At 37.0% G+C, this 22,562-nt stretch overlaps 1 protein-coding gene across 2 annotated transcripts in view; it reads left to right on the top strand.

Annotated features, from left to right (window-relative positions):
• Nucleotides 1-22,562, top strand: part of STK3 (serine/threonine kinase 3) — a 351,314-nt gene that overhangs the window by 242,435 nt on the left and 86,317 nt on the right. For both annotated transcript variants that reach the window (XM_012455810.3, XM_064384446.1), the window contains exon 9: nt 10,860-11,052. In XM_012455810.3, coding sequence (XP_012311233.1) covers nt 10,860-11,052 — 193 coding nt within the window. The remainder of the gene's footprint in view (nt 1-10,859; nt 11,053-22,562) is intronic.

Genomic DNA, 22,562 nt, shown 5'->3' with positions numbered 1-22,562 from the left:
CACTCCTTAGCAAATGCAGAAGAATGGAAATCATAACAGTCTCTCAGACCATAGTGCAATCAAATTAGAACTCAGAATTAATAAACTAACTCAGAACCACACAACTTCATAGACAATGAACAGCTGGCTCCTGAATGTCCACTAGATAAACAATGGAATGAAGGCAGAAATAAAAATGTTCTTTGAAACCAACGAGAACGAAGACACAATGTACCAGAATCTCTGGGACACATTTAAAGCAGTGTCTAGAGGGAAATTTATAGCAATAAATGCCCACCAGAGAAGCGAGGAAAGATCTAAAATCGACACCTTATTGTCAAAATTGAAAGAGCTAGAGGAGCAAGATTAAAAAAAACTCAAAAACCAGCAGAAGACGAGAAATAACTAAGATCAGAGCAGAAGTGAAGGATAGACACACAAAAAAATCCTTCAAAAAATCAATAAATCCAGGTTTATTGAGCTGGTTTTTGGAAAAGATCAACAAAATAGACCGCTAGCCAGATAAATAAAAAAGAAAAGGGAGAAGAATCAAATAGATACAATGCAAAACAAAAAATAAAGGTGATATCACCACTGACTCTACAGAAATACAAACTACAATCAGAGATTACTACAAACAACTCTATGCACATAAACCAGTAAACCTGGGAGAAATGGATAAATTCCTGAACACTTGCACCCTCCCAAGCCTAAACCAGAAAGAAGTTGAAACCTTGAACAGACCACTAACAGGGACTGAAGTTGAGGCAGCAATTAATAGCCTACCAACCAAAAAAAGTCCAGGTCCAGACGGGTTCACAGCTGAATTCTACCAGACGTACACAGAGGAGCTGGTACCATTCTTTTTGAAACTATTCCAAACAATACAAAAAGAGGGAATCCTTCCAAATCATTTTATGAGACCAACATCATCCTGATACCAAAACCCGGCAGTGACTCAACAAGAACAGAAAACTTCAGGCCAATATCCATGATGAACATAGATGCACAAATCTTCAATAAAATACTGGCAGACTGATTGCAACAGCACATCAAAAAGCTTATCCATCACGATCAAGTAGGTGTCATCCTGGGGATGCAAGGCTGGTTCAACATACGCAAGTCTATAAACATAATTCACCACATAAACGGAACCAAAGAAAAAAACCACATGATTATCTCAATTGATGCAGAGAAGGCCTTTGACAATATTCAACAGCCCTTTATGCTAAAAACTTTCAATAAACTAGGTATTGAAGGAACATATCTCAAAATAATAAAAGCTGTTTACGACAAACCTACAGCCAATATCATACCGAAAGGGCAAAAACTGGAAGCATTCCCTTTGAAATCTGGCACTAGACAAGGATGCCCTCTCTCACCACTCTTATTCAATATAGTATTGGAAGTTCTAGTCAGAGGAATTAGGCAAGAAAAACAATAAAGGGTATTCAATTAGGAAAAAAGGAAGTCAATTTGTCTCTATTTGTAGATGACATGATTGAATATTTAGAAGACCCTATTATCTCAGCCCAAAATCTTCTTAAAGTGATAAGCAACTTCAGCAAAGTCTCAGGATACAAATCAATGTGCAGAAATCACAAGCATTTCTGTACACCAATAACAGACTAACAGAGAGTCAAATCATGAGTGAACTCCCACTCACAATTGCTACAAAGAGAATAAAATACCTGGGAATACAACTAACAAAGGATGTAAAGGACCTCTTCAAGGAGAACTACAAACCACTGCTCAAGGGAATAAGAGAGAACACAAACAAATGGAGAAACATTCTATGCTCATGGTTAGGAATAATCAATATCATGAAAATGGCCATACTGCCCAAAGTAGTTTATAGATTCACCGCTATCCCCATCAAGCTACCAATGACCTTCTTCACAGAATGGGAAAAAACTACCTTAAACTTCATATAGAACCAAAAGAGAACCCACATAGCCAAGACAATCCTAAGCAAAAAAAAACAAAGCCGGAGGCATCATGCTACCTGATTTCAAACTATACTACAAAGCTACAGTAATTAAAACAGCATGGTACTGATACCAAAACAGGGATATAGACCAATGGATTAGAATAGAGGCCTTGGAGGCAATGCCACATATCTACAACCATCTGACTCTTTGACAAACCTGACAAAAACAAGCAATGGTGAAAGGATTCCCTGTTTAATAAATTATGTTGAGATAACTGGCTAGCAGTGTGCAGAGAGCAGAAACTGGACCCTTTCCTGACACCTTGCACTAAAATTAACTCCAGATGGATTAAAGACTTAAACATAAGACCTAACACCATAAAAACCCTAGAAGAAAACCTAGGCAAAATCATTCAGGACATAGGCATAGGCAAGGACTTCATGACTAAAACACCAAAAGTATTGGCAACAAAAGCCAAAATAGACAAATGGGATCTAATTAAACTCCAGAGCTTCTGTACAGCAAAAGAAACAATCATTAGAGTGAACCCGCAACCAACAGAATGGGAAAAAATTTTTGCAATCTACCTGTCTGACAAAGGGCTAACATCCAGAATCTACAAAGAACTAAAACTGATTTACAAGAAAAAAAAAAAAAACCCATCCAAAATTGGGAGAAGGATATGAACAGACACTTTTCAAAAGAAGGCATTTATGAGGACAACAAACATGAAAAAATGCTCATCATCAATGGTCTTTAGAGAAATGCAAATCAAAACCACATCGAGATACCATCTCATGCCAGTTAGAATGGCGATCATTAAAAAATCTGGAGACAACACATGCTTGAGAGGATGTGGAGAAATAGGAACACTTTTACACTGTTAGTGGGAGTGTAAATTAGTTCAACCATTGTGGAAGACAGTTTGGCGATTCCTCAAGGACCTAGAAATAGAAATTCCATTTGACCCAGCAATCCCATTACTGGATATATATCCAAAGGATTATAAATCTTTCTATTATAAAGACACATGCACACGTATGTTCATAGCAGACTGTTTACAATAGCAAAGACTTGGAACCAACCCAAATGCCCATTGACAATAGACTGGACAGGGAAAATGTGGCACATATACACCATGGAATACTATGCAGCCATAAAAAAAGATGAGTTCCTGTCCTTTGTAGGAACATGGATGAATCTGGAAACCATCATTCTCAGCAAACTGACACAAGAACAGAAAAACAATCACTGCATGTTCTCACTCATAGGCAGGTGTTGAACAATGAGAACACATGGACACAGGGAGGGGAGCACTGGGGTCTGTTGGGTGGGGTCAAGAGATGGACAGCATGAGGTTGGGGAGGGATAACATGGGGAGAAATGCCAGATATAGGTGACGGGGGGATGGAGGCAGCAAACCACATTGCCATGCGCATAGCTGTGCAACAGTTCTGCATGATCTGCACATGTATCCCATAACCTAAAGTACAATTAAAAAAAAAAAAGTTTAATGGTCACAGCATTAATTCTTATAAGGATATGAGACAAATGACTCACACATATCAAAATAGATTTAGTGTTTTGGGAATATAAGCTGGTTGCAACCATGAGAAAATAAGATATTCAACCAGCAAATTTGAAAAAGGAGCTGATAGAAAATCAGCTTTTTCCTCATCCTTAGTGGGGTCCACCAGAAAGAAGAAATCCCAACTGTCTTTTTAAATTAGCTTTTTGATCAAGTGAAAATCAGTTACTTTATGATTATGTCATTTTCTTCATCTCTTTACTTCGCAAAATGAAATGTGCTCTTGCAAACCTGTAGTATAAGTTAATGGGGCTTGAGAAATGCTGTAGATAGTTTAAAAGCCTTACATAATTAGAAGGTAGAACTTGGGCTTTAGAATCAGATAGATCTGGCTAGAATTCTTTCTTCTCCACTTATTTGTTGTATGACATTGGGCAAGTATGAAACCTATTTAAGCCACAGATTCCTTTGCCTAAGAGGGATAATAGCACCTCTGAGAGTTAATAAGATAGTTTTTTTTATTATTATTATTTTTGAGATGGAGCCTCACTCCATCGCCCAGGCTGGAGTACAGCGGTGCAATCTTTGTTCACTGCAACCTCCGCCTCCCAGGTTCAAGTGATTCTCCTGCCTCAGCCTCCCAAATAGCTGGGATTACAGGCAAGTGCCACCATGCCCAGCTAATTTTTTGTATTTTTAATAGAGACAGGGTTTCAGTGTGTTGGCCAGGCTGACCTTGAACTCCTGACCTCAGGTGATGCACCCACTTTGGCCTTCCAAAGTGTTGAGATTAAAGGCATAAGCCACCATTCATGCCTAGCCAATAAGAGAATTAAGACCTTAGCATAGTGCTTCCAACTCATTGATAAGTAGTTTTTCATTAGTTAATAGCATTATTTCCTGTCCCAAAGTATAATATCTTCAGTAGCCATTCTGTGTTTTATAATAACGTTATGTTACTAGAACCTCATAACATTGTCCTTCGTCTGTATTTTGGCATTACCTCATAATGAGGGATTTAACATTCATTAATTCAATAAATTACATAATAAAACAACGCTTTGTACCAGACATCAGGAATACAACTGTAAATAAGATCTGGTTACTGCCCTTATAGATTTGAGAATCTAATGAGGGATTTAGACAAGGGAAGTGGATAGACAATTACACTACTGTAAAATCAGCATATGCACAGAGTGCTATGGGATTACAGAGGCATGACACTTAATTCAATCTTGGGGTGTTTGAGCTGAGAAGGAATGTGTCTGAGTGTAGTTCTAATGTAAAAAGTTGTTGTAAAACACTCCACCCAAATGTATATATCTGTGTTAAATATATAGTCTACTCATCCTTTAAGAGCTAACTCAAGTTCAGCCTCCTTTGTGAGGCCTTCTTCACTTTTTAAAGGCAGAGTTAGAGGCTGTACTCTTGGTATTCACATTTTACTGTCAACACTTTTCTTATAGCAGTTAATAGATTGTCTTGGATCTTATTGTTCACATGTTAGTAGATTTCCCCTAGATCTCAAACTCCCTAAAAACCAAAATGGAATGAAACTATCTTAATTCATCTTTGTATCTCCAATGTCTGGTCTGCTACTTGATGTACAATAAATGCTTGTTGGATGATTAATAAGTGAAAATATAAATTGGTTTATTCATTAAATAAATATCAAGTACTACTATATGGTAGGTGTTTTAATAATGAGGATTCAGAAGTTAAAAAAATAAAGTCTCTTGCCTTCATCACATTTACCTTCTAGTGGTAGAGAAGACCAGGTATAGACTGTGAAGAATACAGAAGAATAGAAAATGATGGAGGGTTTAGTTTAGATTGCTGGTCAGAAAAAGCTTCACTGAGGAGTTGACAGCTAAGTAGAGACCTGAGTTAGATAAATGATCAAGCTGGTTTATGGATGAGCATTCCAGTCCAAGATATCAGCCAGTTTAAAGGCTCAAAAGGAGGAACATGCTTAGAATGCTCAAGAAACAGCAAAGGAGGTCAGCCTGGCTAGAGCTTGGGAGCAAGAAGGAAAAGGAGGAACATGCTTAGAATGCTCAAGAAACAGCAAAGGAGGTCAGCCTGGCTAGAGCTTGGGAGCAAGAAGGAATGTGATGGGAGATGGGATTGGCAGATGTTACTAGGCCAGATCACATTTGGCCATGATAAAGGTTTTGGATCTTATCCTAAGTGTGATAAAAGGCCAAATGCAGAGTTCTTAGCAAGAGAGTAACATGATGTGATTTGTCTTCTGAAGGGATCGATCTGCCTATGTGAGTGAGACTAAAAGGGGCAAAAATGGAAACAATGAGAACAGTCAGTAGGCTGTTTCCATACACCACGTGGGAGAAGATGGTGGCTTGGACTGGAATGGACCGAATAATTTGTATGGGACTCTTTGGGAATAGGAGGTGGTGATACAAGCTTTTAAAATTGTAAGCTTGCACCTCAAACTGAAGCATTCAAATAGATAAAAATGTAAACGTAATTAAGATACATGTATGTAGTAGAATAATGGGCTAAGAAATAAATGAACTTGTTTCTTAGTCCCAGCTTTACTTTTAAGTAGGTGTGTGACCTTAGGGAAGTGTTGAAAATAGATGCTTGGTGCTGCAAAAAAAAAAAATCAGCACTGAGACAAAGGATCTTTCAGCAATGCAATTTTTAATTCCTGGACTGCAGGAAGGGTACTGTCACTAGCCATCTTGCCATGAGAGTACAAAGAACAAAGGGAATACATACAAATTTATTCCTTACACATTTGGGGTTGTCCTTACTGCTGTGTCTGATCTCCACTGGCTGGAGCCAGACCTCACAATCTGAACTAAAACCCAACTGAAAAGTTTTAAGTTTTAAGTTGGCTAACAACTTAAAACTTTTCTAAACAGGTAAAAGCAATGGAGACCTGGGACATGCCTGTGAGCATGTCCAGCACAGATATCTTGGTTAAAGTACAAGGACATAGAATGTACTACATACCTGTAACACAGCATATCGAACAGTTACATAGGATAGGGCTTAACAAAGTTATTAGCAAACTTAGGATTTAACAAGAAAGGAAACTTTAAAAAGGACTTTTCTACTTCCTACATTTTCTACTTCTTTGCTATATCTCTTATTTTCTATGGACCTCAGTGTTTTCAGATATAAAACGAAGGTTTAAAGGTCCCTGATTTTATAATTCCATGAAAAAGTGAATATGTCTTGAACATGTCAACCTAAATAACAAAGACTCTCTAAAAGAAAGTAACATTTATTTTATGATAGGGCATTGCAGTTGGGAGTATAGGTGCTATAGTAAACGGTGTGCATATTCAGGGGGGTAAGGGAAGACAAAGATTTTTAAATGAAAAATGGGGAGAATTGCATAATTGTTTTGAAATATTTATCCTTGGCTACAAGGGTCAATAACAAGGGTGTGCCAGTCTGTGGTTGGATAGGCAGTTGCTGGGTAGATGTCCTCACAGTATTTTTCATGTACGATTGCAATGGCCTTTGTGCAAGATTGTGGTTTTGGCAGAGTCTTGTGATAGCTTTTGCTATCAGGCATTTATGCATGAGGACCATCTCTTTGTGGCCTTCCCTTGCTCTGTTTGTCAGGGTTGGTTTTTGTTTTTCTGTTGTTTTAAGCAGAAATGACTTCATTTTGATTCTGACAACTTTCACAAATGCTTACTGTATTTTGAGTAGTGAATGAAACACTTTTGTGGATTTAGAGGTACTCTAACATTCTTGTCCATAAGGTACTTGCATTATAAAATATTTTACACAACAATTGCTTGCAATATGAGATCATAAATTGAATACAAAGTGTATAATGCAGATTGTGAATTCTGTGGAATCTTAGAAAAGAGAATAATTAACAAAGACTGATTTCACCACAGAAGTAGTAGATTCTTGATCTGAAACTAGGTAGGATTTAGTTAAATGGATAGAGGGGAATGGTGTTCTGGATAGAGAATAAGACATGTACAGAAAGGAAGTCTTTAATGAGCATAACATCATATGGAGTTGTGGCAAAGAGAGATTGAGTTAAAGTCAGCCTGCCTGTATTGGAGATTATGTGAACAATGGGAAAATAGGATTGGCCCATAGAGGACATAGAAATCTAGGCAGAAATGTTTTCTTTAATGAAAGCGAGAACTGGGAGCCATTGTAGATTCTTCAGTAGAGTATTATGTTAGAAGTAGTATTTAAGAAAGGTTAGTATAATGCCATGTACTTTGAGGAAGGTGTGAAACTACCTTGTTTTAGGTAGCATGCAGGCATTTTGTGTACCTTTTTATTTAATCATCCATCTTTGGAGAGTTTAAATAGCTTGCCAAGGATCCTATGCCTCGTAAGTGCTTTGAGCCAGAATTTGAACTAATGTCTGTCTGACTCTAGAAAGTTAGATGGGAGAGTCCTCAATCAGGAAGCATTAGCTACAGTAACCCACCTATAAGGTAGTGAGGATCATATACCCAGTAGCAGTGGGAATGGAAAAGAAGAGATGGAGCTAAGAGAGAAATTTTTAAAGAATTAGTTGACTGATATATATGTATATATAGGGAATGAAAGAGAGAATAAATGTAAGAAGATATTGAAGTTTTATGTAGCAAGTGAAGATTAGGATTTGTGGTGGTTGTTGGGGTTGGAGACAGATAGGAGGGACTGGAGAGATAAATAAAATAATATCGGATTTGGGAGTGTCAAATTTTAGACATCATTAAGCATTTACGTAATAAGTAAATACATAGGAAGATTTCAGGATTTGAGACTCCTCAACTTACTAGATATTTGAAGTCATGAGACTGAAGAGGCTTCTAAAAGAGAAAGGATCATGAAAGAAGTGCAAAGGACTTTGAGACATAATGCTAAGCTTAACCTGTAGGTTTAGGAAGAGGAAATATATCAAACAACTGTCCAACTATTGTTATATCATACTACCTAAGTTGCTGAGACTCAACATTGATGTTCTTAGATTTGCATTTTGACCTCTGTCAGAACTAGATTTTGCTTATATGTTTCCATTAAAAATGGAATAAGTATAAATGAATTTTAGTACATGATCAAGTTTTTCTAAACAGCAGAACCTTTGGTTCTTTCTTTCTCCCTCCCCTCCCCTCCCCCTCCCCCTCTCCCCTGCCCCTCCCTCTCCCCTCCCCTTTTGAAATGGGGTCTTGCTCTGTCACCCAAGCTGGAGGGCAGTGGAGCCGTCATAGCTCACTGCAGCCTCAAACTCTTGAGCTCAAGCAATCCTCCAGCCTCAGCCCGTCAAGCAGCTAGGACTACAGGCACATACCACCATGTTCAACTAATTTTAAAATTTTTTGTAGAGACAGGGTCTTGCTGTATTGCCTAGGCTGGTCTCAAACTCCAGGCCTCAAGAGATCCTTCTGCCCTGACCTCCCAAAGCACTGGGATTATCAGCTGATCTTTCAAGCAGGATTTGTTAATTTATTTTTATGACCCTATTCCGGTATATCTTTTGGTGAATGTTCTAAAGAGCACTTTTAATTTGTACTTACATTACTGACTTGGTTCTTCTGTGAAACATTTAAAAGCTGGGATTTGACAACAGAAGCACAGGCAACAAAAGAAAAAATTGATAAATCAGACTTCATCAAAATTTAAATCTTACACCAAAAGATGCTATTAACAAAGTAAAAAGTGCACAGGATGGGAGAAATGATTTGCAAATTATATATCTGATAAGGAATTAATATCCAGAATGCGTAATAACTCAACAACAACAGAAAAGTGAAACAACCCATTTTAAAATGGGTAAATGGATATTTTTCCAAAGAAGATATACAAATGGCTGATAAGCATGTGAAACAGTTGCTCAACATCACTAGCATTAGGGAAATGCAAATCAAACTACAGTGTGATAACACTTCATGTTCATTAGGATGGCTATTATTTTTTAAAAATGGAAAATAAGTGTTGCCAAGGATGTGAAGAAATTGGAATCCTGTGTATTGCTGGTGAGAATGTAAAATCACATAGCCACTGTGGAAAACAGTTTGGGCACTCAAAAAATTAAATATGAAGTTACCATGTGATCCAGCAATTGCTGGATATATACCCAACCAAACTGAAAGCAGGAATTCAAACAAATACTTGTAGGTAAATGTTCACATTAGCACTATTCCCAGTAGCCAAAGGTGTCAACAGTCCAAATGGCCATCAAAAGATAAATAGGGAGACAAAAATGTGTGTATATACAATGGAATATCATTCAGCCTTAAAAAGGAGTGAAATTTCACCACATACCACAATATGGATGAACCTTGAATACATTATGCTCAGTGAAGTATATTGTATGATTTCACTTACATGAAGTATGTAGAATAGGCAAATTCGTAACGACAATAGTAAGTAAAATCACATTTCTCTTTCTCTTCTTATCCTGCTCCTACCCTAGTCCTGTGTGGTTAGTGTCAAAATCTATGCAAGTAAGTAAGTACTATTGTACTTATGGATTTGTCTATTCTAGATACCTCATGTAGTACAAATAGAAGTTGCCAGGGCTGGGGAAAGGGGGAATGAAGAGTTCTGTAAATGTATAATGGTGGTGGTTGCACAACATTGTGAATGTACTTAATGCTACAGAACTATACACTTAAAAATTGTAAAAATGGTAAATTTTAAGGCCGGGCGCGGTGGCTCACGCCTGTAATCCCAGCACTTTAGGAGGCCAAGGCGGGTGGATCACGAGGTCAAGAGATCGAGACAATCCTGGTCAACATGGTGACACCCTGTCTCTACTAAAAATACAAAAAATTAGCTGGGCATGGTGGCGCATGCCTGTAATCCCAGCTACTCAGGAGGCTGAGGCAGGAGAATTGCCTGAACCCAGGAGACGGAGGTTGCGGTGAGCCGAGATCGTGCCATTGCACTCCAGCCTGGGTAACAAGAGCGAAACTCCGTCTCAAAAAAAAAAAAAAAAAAAAAGGTAAATTTTATGTATATGCATATATGTATATGTATTTGTATATTTTGCGATAATTTAAAAGAAAAAGCTAATGGCTGTTGTACAAGGTTATAGACATCATTATGCCCATTATAATACAAAGTGTCAATGTGTTCTATCTTAAAGATGCTCTCTTTTATATATTTAGTTATTTTGTTACCATATTCTTTGTCATGCATTTGTTGATAGTTTACCTATCTTGATCCTTATTTTAAGAGCAACTAGCAGCCTTCTACTTTATCAGTTTCTGTTGCTTGATCTTTAATTACCTAAAGCTTTAGCTTATTTCAGATAATTGTGGCTCTTAAAATAACATTTGTATGTATGTTCTCATATTAAAATCAGTGGTAATCATAGTATTTTTATAAGTATTAAAACTATAATATATTCATTCTCTTGTTAAGAATTAAAAAATCCATCTGTCATAGAAAAGTCTTCCCTCATTGCAATATTTTGCTTGCAGGATGAAGATGAGCTGGATTCCCACACTATGGTAAAGACTAGTGTGGAGAGTGTGGGCACCATGCGGGCCACAAGCACAATGAGTGAAGGGGCCCAGACCATGATTGAACATAATAGCACCATGCTGGAATCCGACTTGGGGACCATGGTGATAAACAGTGAGGATGAGGAGGAAGAAGATGGAACTATGAAAAGTATGTGGCTTTTTTACATCGAATATTAGTTTTCTAATTTGAAAAGATACTTCTATAGAAACCAGTCTAGTTCTGTGTTACTTTTTATAGCCAATTGTGGAAAATTTTGTTTCTTAGATTTACGTAACAGTAAAAAAGAGTATGGCACAAGTCACCTTTTTAAAATTTTATTTTAATGTAGCAGAAAGCAACACATCTTCCACTTAGAGTTATGGAACTTTTTTCTGTTGAAGATGGCTAAACCTTAATTTAAGATTGCACAACTTAATTTGCAAAGTATTTTAGAGAGAAAAAGATAGTGTTCCTAACATTTACTTTCCCAATTAAAAAAGTAAACCTAAAATTATCTTCCAGTAAATTCAACAGACTATTATTTTATGTTGTCCAAAGTATTAGTTAAGCTACAAAGAGCAGTGTGAGCTATGGGAAGAAATAAGGTGGGAAAATAAGAAACACTAGAAACAAGGATTACGAGACAGGTATGCTCGTACAGAATATTCAGTTCCACAAATATTTACTGCTGCCTGTCATACGCAAGGCACAGTGCTGGGGTGCTGCAGTGGCTAAAATGATGATCACACATTGTCTCTGACTTCTTGCTTACAGAGTGATGATGGTAAGTATACTTTCACAGACTAGCATTTCTCTTTTTTAAAAACAGTTTTTAAAGATTCTGCAGTTAACAATGTAGGACATTGTGATTTCAAAGTGATAGAAAAAAAAAAAAACAACAAATTTTCTCTTAGCACCAGCTGACTTTTCTCTTCCCATCCTGCTCCTACCCTAGTCCTGTGTGGTTAGTGTCAAAATCTAAGCAAGTACTAGGCTGCTTTCTGCCAAACAGTATTGCCTCTTAATGGCAGAAAAGCAGAATTAAATGACTTCTAGCATTGTAGACTCTAGAAAGCTGTAAATATTCAAGTGATTTGCTGGTACTGCAAAATGGATACCAGAATTTTCTCTCAGATATTTCCATTTCCTTTTTGCCCACCTTTTCTTTTTGCTACTCCCCCTGTGAGATCTGACCCCATAGCTTCAAGTCACATGGCTCAGTACTGCTGCTTTCTTCTTATTTCCTAGTACTGTGTAGCCCATATGGTTGCATATGTACTTTGGATAGAGAAGGTCATGAAGCACAAAATGCAAATAGATTGCTATATTGCCATAATCCTGTGGGTGGAGTATGAATTTTCTATCTCCTGCCACTGGTGGGTCTTCTTAGCCTTTTTCCTGGAAAGTAGCCTAAATCTTGGATTTCCTGAAATTCCTAGCTGGCCATCTGATTAGAGTAGGTGTTCTGCATCAATGTCATGCCTCACTCCACTGCAGAGGATGGTCTTGTGGCCTCCAGAACCAGGTAGTGTTAGGGTACAAATTGATCACAAAGACTCTGTGGTAGAACAGGTAACACATTTTTCATCCACATGCAATATCAATTTTCCATAAGCTGATATAACTTTTTAACTCAAATTTTACAATTCTTAACAGATCAATTAGATCATTGAGTGTTTTGTTGTATCTTTAGGAAGTTACTGAGCATTAAAAGTTGTATAAACAACTTTTCATGCAGTCATATAGTTGAACATCAGCATATATATAGTCGTTAAGAATAATGAGTCTTTATAGAATCTAATTCATTTACATTGCAGTGTATTATATTCCAAGGAAGAGAGAGCAGTGATGATGTTTCAGATATCAAACTTTAAAATTACATCGCAGATTTCTACATATTTTGTGTAGTGACTTTTATGTTTGACATCCATAAAAATTAATATATCTTACAATTTTGTTATAACAAATTATATAGGTATGACTTTCTGTTACAGAGAACTCATTTTGAAGTTAAGCAGATAGTGTTTATATAGCTGCAGTTGTTTTATGGGCCTCAAGAAGTTTTAAAATCCCATGAGCCAACTTTCTGTGTATTTCGTTTCTGCAAATTAGACATCATTCTGTAATGTGGGACTTCAGTGTTTCTAAAATCTAATCAAGTGATGTTAGTGTAACACCTAGGGATTGTCATATTGTAGTATAGCAGTAGTAAAGAATGTGAAAAAGTTATTGAAGGAAGACTTACTTTTCCTGAAACCACATAATTATTGTAGTTTTGTTTTTCTCATGATCTAAATCTTCTTTAAAACTTCTTAAATTAGTTGGTATGAGGTCTCAGCTTATGTTACATCAGTCAAAGCCACATTTGCTAATATGTCTTTAGCATTTTTGTTCCCTAATAAGATTATAGCAGTATATTATTTTTGGTTTTCTAAAATCTCTATAATATTTACTGAAGATTTTGATTTTCATCTCCTTTTCCATTGGAGTTTCAGATGAGTTGCCTGATTTAACATCCTTGTCAGTTTAAATTATGTTTACACTTTCTTTTTTTTATAACTTTAACCATGAAGCTAGAAATTATGGGCCTATTTTCCTTACCTCTAGGAAGTAAAATTACCCACAGACCTTTTGAAGGGAAGTGGAGAAAAATGACAAAAAATATTTTAAAGTTGGATCTGCTTTTTAAAAAATGGATGTGGATCCTATGGGCATGTCCCAAGAATAACTTTCTAAACCTGTTTTTAGCAATGATGACATTACTTTTACCTTCTTGCTCTCAGTCTTCCTATTCACATATCTCTAAGGCCTCCTCATGGGGAGTGTCCAGGCTTCAGCTGTGTAACCAAGATCCTTCACAGTCTGGCACTAGCCAGTATTTACATGTGGATCTCTACTTCTTCCTTATGGATTATGCTTTATCCATACTTGTCTGTGCCAGTTGGAATTCTGAATGGTTGAGACTGGGTATAAGTAGGTTGGTTGTCATTTAAGAAAATCAGCTTTTAGGACTTTTTATCCTGGAGTAGATTAGGACCAGGTCAAGAATCTATTGTCATCGAATTTATGGGGTAGGAGAGATTATTTCATAATGGATGACCCTGGGAGAGTAGCAGCTTCAGCAAAGACAAGACAAGCTGTTCAGTTTCTTCAGCTCAGATCTACTCAGTTAGCTCTGTCTTTTCGGAGGAACTTTCTCGTCTTACAGAGCTGTGGTTAGATTGGTAGCACTAGTTGCCCTGAAAGGAAACTATATCTTATGGGTATCTGAGGAAGAGCCATACTTTCCAGCCAGGTTTTTATTTTTCATGTGTGTATCTATTGTTTCCCCAGATAAGTCATGAGGTTTGTCCTAGTAAGAATGCTATATAAATCTCCTCTGTCACATAATAGTAGACGTTCTTGGAATATTGGTTCCATGAATGAATACTAATTACAGTAGAGTCAGAGTCAAGCTGTGTGTGTGTGTGTGTGTGTGTGTGTGTGTGTGTGTGTGTGTGTGTGTATGTTATAGTAGAATTAAAGATACTTAGCTACATAGTTCTGGGAGCTAAGTGAACTTTCAGGTAAGCCTACTGCCTTAGTAAGCTACTTTCTTTTCAAGTGTTCTACCATCCCTACTTCTCTTTTCACAGACCCTCTGAAAATGTGTTTCTTAAGATACCCATTCAGTGAAATTCTCGGATAAATATAGATAATATATAATAATCAGAAGTATTTGGGAAATGCATATTTATCCTAGAGATAAATTATTAGAGAACTACAGTATATATTATTAACTTACTAATACAAAGAGTACAGGAAGGAAGCAGTTTAAAAATTACATTACCTAAGCTTTCCTTAACTTATTTGACCATGAAAAGCTTTTAGTGAGGAACATATCAGTGATTAACATCCTGTGTAATAAGTGTCTGAGAAACACATTTTGGGAAATGTTATCACGAGAGCCCTCTAGTTCCCTGACCCTAGTTCCTAGGCTGCTTTCTTTTTATTAGCACACCCTCCCTTCACTTCTATATCCAGCTTAGAGGCTGTATTTCATTGCTTCTGTCACTCTCTTATATTCTTAAGTCATCTGCCCTAATGTCTTGTCCTTCTACCTCTTCTGGAAAACTTTGATATGGATCAGTCTATGTGTTCATCTTCTCTGCGTCTTTACCCTGGCTATTGAGTGTTGCTGGAGATAGTCTTCCTGCACAGATGAGGGTTACCGGATCAAGACCTTCTGCCCCACTTGGGCCCTCAGAACTTTCCCGGAGGCCTGTGTTTCTCTGTTCAGTGATTTCTCATTCTACAGAGTGGCTAGTTTAGATCTTCACTAAATCTCTTCTTACTACCTCCCATCTCAGTTTTAATATATGATCCTGCTACTGACTTTATGGAAAAAAATGAAATGTTATGCTGCGAGGACCTAGAGAAGCTGTATAGGTGTTTTAAATGTGGACTTTGGAATAAGGTTGAAAAATTGAGTCATTCTTAATTTCCATTTCTTCCTTCACCCTTCATGGAGTAACATCTCATCAGTTCTTTCCCCTAAATATATCTATCCTCTTCTCACTTGCATTTCTTTAGTACAAGTCCTCATAGTTTCTCACTTGTAAGGCTTCTAAACAGCCTCTGCCTCCAATCTTAGAGGCTGTATTTCATTGCTTCTGCCACTCTGTTATATTCTTAACTCCTCTGCCCTAATGTCTTGTCTTTTCTGCTTCTCCTGGAAAACTTTGATATAGTTCCCTACCCACCATTCAGATTTCAGTACATCTTTCTTCTGCTTATGGCCTCCCAGTGACTACCAGTTGCTCATAGGCTAAAGCTCAATACTAGTTAAGAGGCAGTATGTGCTCTGATTCCTACTTACCTTTCAATTCCTCTTCATCCTTCTTCCAGCTTATTAGCTCTTATAGACCTTTTTTTCTTTTTCTTTTTCTTTTTTTTCTTCCTTTTTTTTTTTTTTTTTACCATTGGGCATTTGCAATGCCCAAATCCTTCTGTGGGATTTCCTTTTCTTTCACTAAATCACATTCATCCACTCAGGCTCCATTAAGAGGTTGCTTCCTCTATCGACTCTAGGTTAGGAATAAGTACCCCTCTAGTAGGCTCCCATCTTGCCCCCAGCTTTCACTCTTACAGCACTTGCTTATTTAAAGTGTCTGCTTTTGTTTATTCCCCACTGTATTTCTGATACCTAACACAATACCTAGCACTTGGTAAGAGTTCATGAAATGTTTTCTGAACAAATGGTATGATACAGTGAAAAGAGCATGGGATGTAAAGCCAAATCATTTACTAATTGTGTTACTTAATTCTGTCTGAATGTCAGTGATGTGTATTTGTCTCTCTGTTATGTGTATGTGTGCAGGTGTGTATATTAGGTAAACTCAAAACGCACCTGGCAGTATTTTAAATATAGTTGATCATCAATAAAAGATAATATCCATCTGTCTACCCTATTAATTTGTCCTTCCAAAAACTTGATAAGATGGAGCATCTGGGAAGCCCCAGGCATTGCTAGCTCTGCTTCCCATGCAGTGAGAAAGGCCTTATCTTTCTGGGACTGGAGATGCTGAGCTGTCAGGCAGCTCTGTTCTTCCCACAGCAAATTCTTGCCTCTACCTTTCCCTGCCTCTTCCAAGACCTTGCTCCATCTCTCTTTTTTCAGTAAGCTAGCCAAGGGGCTTCTATAGAGAATGATGATCTCCAAAATGAACTGAGTAGCATCAACATGAATAAAAGGGGTTTGAATGGCAAGATGAGCAAATGCTAGAGAAGTACCCAGCGGACTTGGCATCTCCTGACCAAGAGTATGTTTGATAATATCTATTGATATAACTTGAGATGAGAGAACTGTTTTCCACTATTTATGAAATTTGACATCTCTTTGAGAAAATGAGGAGAGTGGATGTATAAGAGAATACCTTTGTATTTTATTTTATTTTATTTTATTTTATTTTATTTTATTTTATTTTATTTTATTTTATTTTATTTTTGGAAAGGGAGAAAAGGTGAATTTCTCAGGTTATTGCTGTTATTAATGGAGCTCCTACTGTGGGCCAAACACTGTGCTCAGGACTTTGTATACGTTATCTTATTTACTCCTCACAAGGATCCTATAAAATAGCATTTCACTACCATTTACCACTAAGGAAACTGAGACTTGGGAATGTTGCCCAATATTTAGTAGCAAGTAAGTAATAGAACCAGTATATAGATACAGGTTTGACATCAGAATCACATCATTACTCTGGGGCGGGTGAGCTCAATGTCTCTCTTGGGCAGCATTCTAGAACATCTAAGAGCACTTTAGGAAAGATCAGGATCCTTATAAGTCAGCATAGATTACTGAGAACAAATCATATCAGAATAATATAATTTCCTTTTTTGACAGCATTGCTAAAATTCTAGGTCAGAGAAAACGCAGAGTTTGAATATTGTATCTTAGGATATTAGAAAAGTATTTGACAAAGTCTTTCATGATATCCTTGTAGACATTATGTATTGTGACCTAGCTGTTGGTCCTTTTATGAGAGTGAAACAGTTATACTCAAATGTGCTTATATCAGTGAGAGTTTATTGAAGGAAACAGAACCTATTTCAAACACAAAGAAATTTAAGTCAGCGATTGTATTAGTGTGTTCTCATATTGCTATGAAGAACTACCTGATACCGGGCAATATATAAAGAAAAGAGGTGTAATTTGCTCATGGTTCCACAGGCTGTACAGGAAGCATGGCTGGGGAGACCTCGGGAAACCAGCAATCAGGGTGGAAGGGGAAGGGGAAGCTGGCATGTGCTGCGTGGCTGGAACAGGAGAAAGAGCAGAGCGGGTGGTACTATACACTTTTAAACAACCAGATCTTGTGAGAACTCATCACGAGACAGCACTAGGGGATCGTGCTAAACCATTCCTTATGATCTCATCATCTCCCCCCAGGCCCCCCTCCAACATTAAATTAAAATTCAACATGAGATTTAGGTGGAGACATAGAGCCAAGCCATATTAGAGATGTAGATGTTAACAAAATCGATGGAAAGGCTAGAGGAGAAGGCTGTGTAACGTAAGCCTTCAGGAGTGACTCCCACAACACCACAGAAGTGAGTATATAGGGAACAACTACTACTGCCACAACTAGGAATAGCATTCCAGAGGCTGCCACTGGCACTGGTGAATTCAGTAACATAGATTGAAATCAACCCTTATTGCTACTTAGGGATTAGAAAGCTACCAAATATTACTGCAGCCATTCCTCAGTACCTGTGAAACTGGTGACTAGATGGTACAATGCTGCTGTAAATAATCAAGTCTCCATGACAGTGCTAAACTAGCAGGCACACAGCTTCTGTTTGTTCCCACCCACCCCCAGTTGTGAAAGAGTATATGTATCCAGAACTCTAGTTGCAAGAAATTCTGAGAAATGGGGTGTTCAGCTCTCCAGCCTCTATGATAAAAAGGCTCCCCAGGGGCACATGGCAGTGGTTGCTAAATTTTAGTCAACCACAGTGTTAAATAATAAATTGTTTACCAGAAGATTTCTCATTTTGTGATATAGGACCTCAGCCTCAAGCCCTCACTAGCTCAACATTTTTCATAGAAACTTGGATGAAGCTATAGGGTGAAAGTCCATTAGAATTGCAAATAACATGAAGAGGAACAAAATTAAAATATGTTGTAAGGTAGAATGAGGATCCTAAAAGATCACCACAGGCTGGAGCAGTGGACTTGATTTACAGGATAAACCCTGCTCTTGGGTCCAAATAACCAAACTTACAAGTATGTACTGTAACAGTCGCTCTTCAGAGATGCTGGTTCTGCGGACTGGAGCAGGGCTTGGGCATCTCTGTTTTTAAAATATGTATTTGTTTAATTTAAAAACTCTACAAGTGCCTCTGAGGTGCAGCTAGGACACATAACCACTTTTTAGAACAATGCGGCTTCACTCTGCTCTCCGGAGCCAGAACACATCTGGAGTATTGTATTTAGAACTTACCTGGAGTATTTAAGAAGGCTGAAGACACACTGGAGCACGTTGAGCAGAGAGGCAGCTGGATGGTGATGTAGGTGAAGACCATGTTGTATTAAGAATGGGTGGAGAGGCTGGGTGCAGTGGCTCATGCCTGTAATCCCAGCACGTTGGGAGACCGAGGTGGGTGGATCACCTGAGGTCAGGAGTTCAAGACCAGCCTGGCCAACATGGTGAAACCCCGCCTCTACTTAAAATACAAAAATTAGCCAGGGTTGGTGGCATCCGCCTGTAATCCCAGCTACCCAGGAGGCTGAGGCACGAGAATCACTGGAACCTGGGAGGCAGAGGCTACAATGAACCGAGATTGTGCCACTGTACTCCAGCCTAAGCAACAGAGCAAGACTATGTCTCCAAAAAAAACAAAAAATGGGTGGAGAAATAACTAGTTATGTTTAAGTTGTATATTATTTATATTAACCTTTCATAAATGTTTATCATTTCTTAAATACTGGGTTAAATAATATTTATTAAATATACATTTAAAAATGTCTTGTTTATGCCTAAAGTATTTAATGATTTTGAAAATTTCAGAGTTTATTTTGGACAGCACGTATATGAAGTTTTACTTAATTAGCAAGAGAAAGCAAATGAAGTTCTGCTTTAGTTTTTTAGGAGTTACTCTGGAAACACATACTAGCTATTTATTGGGGAGTTAGGAGAGAGGCCAAGAAGGGAAGACTGACTACACTCCCTGATTCATCCATTGTTCCTAGACAAAATCATTAAGTAAGAAGCAATTTGTTCTGAGCATCTACTTCCATGCCATATTCTTTGCTTAGTAATATCTGTTTCTCAGTTCTCATATTCTTTCCTTCCTTACTTTTTTCTCCCAAAATCTGTTTCGGAAAAGGACCAGATACACAGGAATAAAATGCCTAATAATGTTTAATGTTCATGAAATACATTTTCCCGCAGAATCATACAGCCTTGAGCCAAAGGAGTATATCACTAAGGATGGAATTTTAGATGCCAAGAAATAATTGGCAAGGGTAGGAGAGTGTGTAGGGGAATTACTTTCCCACTTCCCATTCTTTTATGAAAACTGTTATATTCCTCTTTAACTGAAGAGGTTAATGTTGCCCAGGATATGACAATAAAGGTGACAACAGTAAACTACAGGTCCCTCTTGCAGCTGGATGCAAATACCCATAGTATTTCTGGGCAACTAGAAATCATTCATTTTTCTCTATAAAAGTACTAGGAATCCAGGCAAGGTATGGCAGCAGTGGTTTGGAGTTCCCTGTGGGCACTAAACATAGTCTACTCTTCTGTGTGCTCTTGGTTGGTGGGATGTTTAATGAGGTATAACTCAGCTCAAACCTGCTAGTGTATGCACTTTGGTTGTAGGATACTTCTTTTATTAGCACAAAGCACACACAAGCATGTAAATATTAGTCTTTCTTGTACAAATGAAAATCTCTTTCCCGTACAGGCCTTTGAAGAAAGCATTTTCATAGATACACACAGTGACCATTACAATATTCATTACTTGCACAAGAAATCCTTCCTTTTATTTAACTAAAATCTTTGGGCTTCAATTTTTCTGTTTCCTTCTATTCTGCCTTCATTGGAGATTGAAAACAGCTGGTCACTTTTTCTGTGCAAGAACGCTTCATAAATACTTGGATACTTACTAAGTTCTTTCTCAGACTTTTCTTGTCTTGGCTGAATAATTTCAGTCTCTTTAACTTTTGTGCAGGTATTGTTTTCTAAGCTTTTTAATTTCTTATGAATAGTCCATGGACCTTCTCCATGTTATGTTTATCCCGCTTTGTTTTACAATACAGTATGATGAACTTAAGAAAAAACTGATGCAGTCGTGTCTGTGTTAACATCCGGGTTTTTATATGTATTCACTATACTCTTGGCAACAAATTAAAGGACACATTTTCAAGGTCATTAATGAGGTGGAACCACCCACAACTTAAAATATTTTTAGAAGAACAAGTTAGGTAATCGTAAATCTCTTTGATGTTGACACATACTTTGCTAAAGTTATGATTAATTGTTATTTTATTCTCTACACTTGAGTATCTTTGTCGTAATCATGCTAAGAACTTAAAAATTAAATGAATTATTTTGTTAAAGTATTTTTAAAAATTATTTAAATTTGTATGAGGACTTTTTACTTGTTTAGAAATGTGCAAATTAGGAAAGTTAATGAATAATTGTGGGTGGGCTGGCATATTTTCTAAGGTATTATATTTCTCACAATTTAGTTTACTTGTAAATATTTTGCGGATGCATGGAGATGAAAAGCAACCTTTTTCTTTAAAATTTCTTATCCACAAAGAGAATGATTGATAGTTACTTTATTCTTTGTTGCTAATAAGTTTTTAGTTCCACAAGCAACTAGTTGAAGGACTTAGGGCCAAAATTGAGGAACTAGGTAATTCTGAACATTAAAATTATTGTTAAAATAAAATGTTTTTGTAAGCCGGAGTCAGAATTCAGCTGCAGCTGGATAAATTGATGTCAATTTTATGTGATTATTCTTTCTGTGCTGAAAAAGTATTTGCCATAGCAACCACATCACATATGACAGTGGTCACTATGTTGAGGTTTCCTGCTTTATTTTCTCATTGAAGAGCCTAGTTTTTTTTTTTTTAATGAATTATAAGTCAGAAACATCGTCTCCTCTGTCCTACTTCTGTGAACATGTATCTCCCTGGAGACTTCACTGCACATTGTGGCATGTGTTTCATATTGTGTAGTTAAACATTGCTGGGCAATTGCAGCTGCCCCCTCCCATTAACTTTTAAAACAAATCTAACCTGTTTTCCTCTTTAAAAATTTTTTTAATTGTTTTTTAATCTTTTTTTATTTATGACAAAGATATAATCCAAATGTTAATACTGGTTTTAAATTAAACAATGGAAAATATTTAGAAGTATAAGCACATACATTTGAATAAAAAATTAAGTGTAAATATATCTTGGTTAATAGTATCTTGATGTAAAATCATCCAAAAAGAAAAATCTAACAGAGTAGACTCCTTCTTTTATTTAAAATGCTTTTTAAACTTTTGTTAACTATCTGTAAAAGTGTCTATTTTTATCTTAGGAATGGGTTATTTTTAAAATTTTTGAGTAAGGAAGCCAAAAGGCATTTTGCCATAGATTTTTTTAGGTCAGCCTGTGAAAAAACCCTTAAAATTATAATGTATCTGAAATGTAGTGATATGTAAACTACTCTATGTAATAGTGGATTTCAAGTTTGAAATTGGGTTATTTCTGCAGTAAAACTGAAGATTGCTGCTCCTTCTGCTTCTCCCTAAATCCTCCATTTGGGAATAGAAATGTATTAGTTAAGGATTGAATTTAACTGTATGTACCAATAAACCCAAATAACAGTGGTTTAAACAAAGTAAGATTAATTTCTTTTCTCATTTTACAAGAAACCCAGAAGCAGAGTATCTGGCACTGGTGGAGCAAGTTCATGATAACATTAGAAATTCTTTCCGTGACACCATCTTTAGGGTATTATGCTTATTCTCCTGCCTGCAGAATAAATGCAGGATCTCTAGCCATCAAGTCTTCATTCCAGGCAGCGGAAAAGAACAAAAAAACGGAAAGGTTTGTGCCTATATCAAGAAAACAGAGCTTTCCTAGAAACCCTGATTTTTTTTTTTTTTTAAGAAACAGGGTCTCATTCTGT

Source organism: Aotus nancymaae, unplaced genomic scaffold, assembly GCF_030222135.1.
Source record: "Aotus nancymaae isolate 86718 unplaced genomic scaffold, 86718_ANA_hifiasm-v0.15.2.pri h1tg000036l, whole genome shotgun sequence".
NCBI lineage: Eukaryota > Metazoa > Chordata > Mammalia > Primates > Aotidae > Aotus > Aotus nancymaae.
Note: the sequence above shows the minus strand (reverse complement) of the source record. Positions and strands in the feature narration are given on the sequence as shown.